Source organism: Arachis ipaensis, chromosome B08, assembly GCF_000816755.2.
Source record: "Arachis ipaensis cultivar K30076 chromosome B08, Araip1.1, whole genome shotgun sequence".
Lineage (NCBI taxonomy): Eukaryota > Viridiplantae > Streptophyta > Magnoliopsida > Fabales > Fabaceae > Arachis > Arachis ipaensis.
Window position 1 is genome coordinate 128,145,693 of NC_029792.2, and position 4,095 is coordinate 128,149,787.

A 4,095-nucleotide genomic window follows, 5' to 3' on the forward strand; every position below is an offset into this window, starting at 1 on the left:
CATGGCACCGGCGCCCTTCCATTGCCGTTCAGCGTCGTCGTTTTCACTGCTCAGCGCCGTCGTTCTCATTCTTTAGAGGTGTCATCCTTAGCAGGCAGCGGCAGCATGGTTCTCAGCAAATCATCATTGTCATCAGCATCATGTCGCCATGGTGTTCCGTCTCTCCCTTCATAGCTACGTTTCAAGAGTTCCAATGGAGCATCAACCTTAGGTATGAATTTGTTTCATTGATTTCATTCAATTTTTTTGTTCTATTTATCTCATTTTCTTAGCTAGCTATTTCGGGATCTACTCACATATGGCATGTACTAATTAGGTTATCATTGATCATTCAAAGTTAAAAAAATATCACGACCACCCTAAAAATCAGATGAATTATAACTGACACACAACGTATGGTTCTAACCTAAGGTTGCGCCTGGCAACCCTTGGGAACTGGTAGCTAGGGGTGTTCATGGGTCGGGTGAAACCGGGTTCGATGTGACCCAGACCCGGCCCGAAATATATACCAGGTCTATTTGTTAGACCCGAACCCGATGAAACTTATACACTTTCGGGCCACGATTATACCGGGTAAAAACCGGGCCATTAACATTACATTACTTTGATACCTTCTTATAAGTTAGCATGTGAAAATATCCAAATTTCTAAGACTCCAACCATTATTTGACATGGTAAAATTCACTTAGAAAAATATAACAAGAACCAAATCTTCTCTAAAATTAAAGCATAACCATAATCAATACTAATATTGTCTAATAACACAAAATTTTTAAATCAATACAAATAACACAATATTCTGCCATTAGTCTAAAGTCTTATGCATTTTAAACATAAAACATTAACTTATAGTCTTATAATGACTAATAACACAAAGTATTAAAGTTTACAATACTTAAATTCCACATAAAAATAGTCATCATCCATCATTAATAACACAAAATATTAATTGTGTATGATGACCGGGCCGAGTTTGGGTGACCCGAGTTATGGCCCGAACCCGACCTAAAATAATGACCGGGTCTATTTTTGAGACCCTTACCCGACCCTAAACCCGATGAATTCACACTAAATTAGCCCCTAAAGTGTTCGGGGCCGGACCGGGTCTTCCGGCCGAGCCGGGCCATGTACACCCCTACGTGGTAGCGGTCCACGACATGCCTGGCGCGAAGCAAGCGCACTGGGGCAGCGTGTTCGGCGATGACCCAATTTTCCGCAGGCACTACATTTTCTCTTCTTTGGTTCATTTGTTACACGAGAATCATTTCCTCTACCAGTGCCTTTTGTCCGCACGCGGACCTGATCATTTATCCCACCACCCCCCTCATCGTTAAGGTGTGGATTCACATCTGGGGCCACACGCAACCCATTCTTGACCTCTAACATGATAGCATCTCGTGCCATTTTTTCATTGAAGACCTTGTAGTCCTCGTCCCTTAGACAAGCCACATTGGCAAAAATCTTACATTGGTCTACAAATGCACCAAGTCTGCTACGGTATCGGGATGCAGCATCGCCCGTATCAGTAACTTGTCTATCGGCAGTCACATTGTTCTTGGCGCTTTTGCACCACCTCTTGAGGACCAGAGTCTTTGGCAAAGAACCGATATCAATACCAACCAGAACTACAATTATGTGAACACAAGGGATCCCATATGACTCCATTCTGCGGTAATTACATTGAAATGTTCCATTGTGCAGTTGATGCAAGACTTGCCAGGTTACCTCCGGGCAGCAATACTTCTGTATCACATAGCAACATTCATTTTCACAATCCTGCCAGTATACAATGTAAAATCTTACGTCTCGCAAAGTAGGTGCCACGCGCAAAGTCTATGATGAGCATCTGGAAACACATGCATAATAGCTAGCCTCATAGAAGGATCCTCATCAGTTATAACTGCCTTCGGGGCCTTTCCCGGCATGCATTCCAGAAACCGTCTCAGCACCCATTTATACGAATCCTGTAACTCAGATGAAACCATTGTTGTTGCAAACACGCATGTTTGATTATGATGATTAACCCTGGACAAAACAATGACAGGAAGGTTATACGTGTTCCTCCCATAGGTCGCATCAAAGGCGAGTACATTACCGAATGCCTCATAATCTTCCTGGCTTCAGCCATCACTCCATATAAGGTCATACATATGAGAACCAGCCGCTACCTCATACCTCCAAAACAGTTTTTCATCATTTCTGGCAGCACGTTCGAAAAATCACAGTGCGGCATTTACATCTCCATTCTGTAAAGCACGTTGCTTTCGAACCTCATTGTGCATATCTTGCTTAGTAAACCTTACTAAGTTAAAGCCCCCAACCTGCATCGCAAATGACTGGTATATCTTTGGAATGCTTATCCCAACTTGCCTCATGCTATTCATTTGAGCAATTTCTACATCGGACATATTTCTGTGTGCAGATATCCAATAAACCTTTCTGAGAGTAGGGTGTGGTTATGATCATCCACAAACTGTGAAACAAACCATTTTCCATTTGTCTGATTCTTCTTTATCCTCATCTCTGCTACACACCTGCATCGCGTTATAGGCTTGTGCTCTCTTTTCCTATCCAGCTTATCTAGCCACTTCTTGTGTCTAAATCCTTGTCTATTTGCAAACAAAAGTGTATCTAATGATCTCTCCTTTGGCATTTTTTACCCTCTTAGTCTTCCTTATTGCAAAATCTTTTAGCTTACTATAACTCATGTAGAATTCTCTTGCTTCCCCAGGGGTAAAGAACTCCATCTTCAACGCTGACATGACTTGGTACCTGAGCCGATTGAGGCTTTGTGTTTGTCTGCATCATTTTCGGAAACCCTGTTTCGTCCCCTAAGATGCTCATGTCAAAAAGTGTCTCCTGCACAACAATTAACAATGCTACAATTACCCTATTTTTCATTAACTTATACCATTCATCTTCACAAAGACAAAAAACTAATATAATACCAATATGCAAGTTCTCCCCTATCATATACCTCATTTAAAAGCCCGTCCTCTGGATCTGGAATCGCCGATTCATGATTGGTTGATGTCGATATCGGCTCATGATTAATGTTGTTCATTTGTTTCCTAATAGGCTGAAGCTGCTTCTTCTAAAAGATCCCTTCACTTGTGGTTCTTAAAAACTTCAACAATTGCATAGGCAACAATAATAGCCAGTCTGGTCGTCACAATCTGGCCAATTGATGCAACCCTGTTAACAAAGCAAATTATTGTAACATGTTAACATAGGCAACACAGAGCTTCTGCTCCAATTTCAATACTTCCAGGAATCCATTACACTCACTACATCATCATCGGGAAAACCCATCCTATACAAACAACTACCCCACCTTGTTCTCGAGGCCCTTTTTCATAACACATGAATTTATCATACCAAACTTTACTTGGAAGATTTCATTCAAACCCCGAAACATAATGCAAACGATTCAAATACAGAAGCATGGGGTTCATTAGCATTTCCATCATCAACAATAAATGAGGAGTTAACAACACTCACCTTAGCCCAAGTAGTCGAGGCACTATGACGTCTGCGGCGTATACCCAAACAGATCACACTGCATCAACGTCGGCCGCCCATTCACTCAACGAGACGCCCGCGATTCATGCGTAAATATCCAGATTCGGCGCAGGTAAGATTTGTTCTGAATCTGATCCGCTTGATCCAAACACCTTCCTCAACGCATGCTCAGCTCAGAAATCTCACCAAAGTGTTTACGTATTTGATGATGACCTGCCTCCCTTTACTCTTTCTCTTTGCTATCCTGCCCACAAACCAAAAGACCCCAGCTAAAAACTTGTCTTTCTCATTTTAGAGCTGTGTATAATAGACTTTTCTTATTAAAAATTAAGGGTAAAGTAGTCATTCACCTCCACCTAAAAGACAAAAAAAAAATTGGAACTTGTTCGTACATGGCTCACCAGTATGCCAAGCCCGTATAATGCCTCACCTGAAATGTTTCCTAAAGTTTAAACTCAGTTGTCGACTTTGACGTGGAGAACCAAAATAGTAAAATGATATATCAATCAACATACGTATGGAAATTACTCTAAAAACAGAAAAAAAATATATTATTTTTTTGAAGGCGATTTT

The 4,095-nt window shown here is 41.2% G+C and overlaps 1 protein-coding gene across 1 annotated transcript; it reads right to left on the minus strand.

Annotated features, from left to right (window-relative positions):
• Positions 879-3,785, minus strand: LOC110266147. The gene is made up of 3 exons (XM_021110166.1): positions 3,502-3,785; positions 2,978-3,195; positions 879-2,859 (listed from the first exon to the last, which is right to left on the minus strand). Exon 3 carries the CDS (start codon positions 1,663-1,665, stop codon positions 1,081-1,083), a length of 585 nt encoding a protein of 194 aa, XP_020965825.1. The 5' UTR covers positions 1,666-2,859; positions 2,978-3,195; positions 3,502-3,785; the 3' UTR covers positions 879-1,080.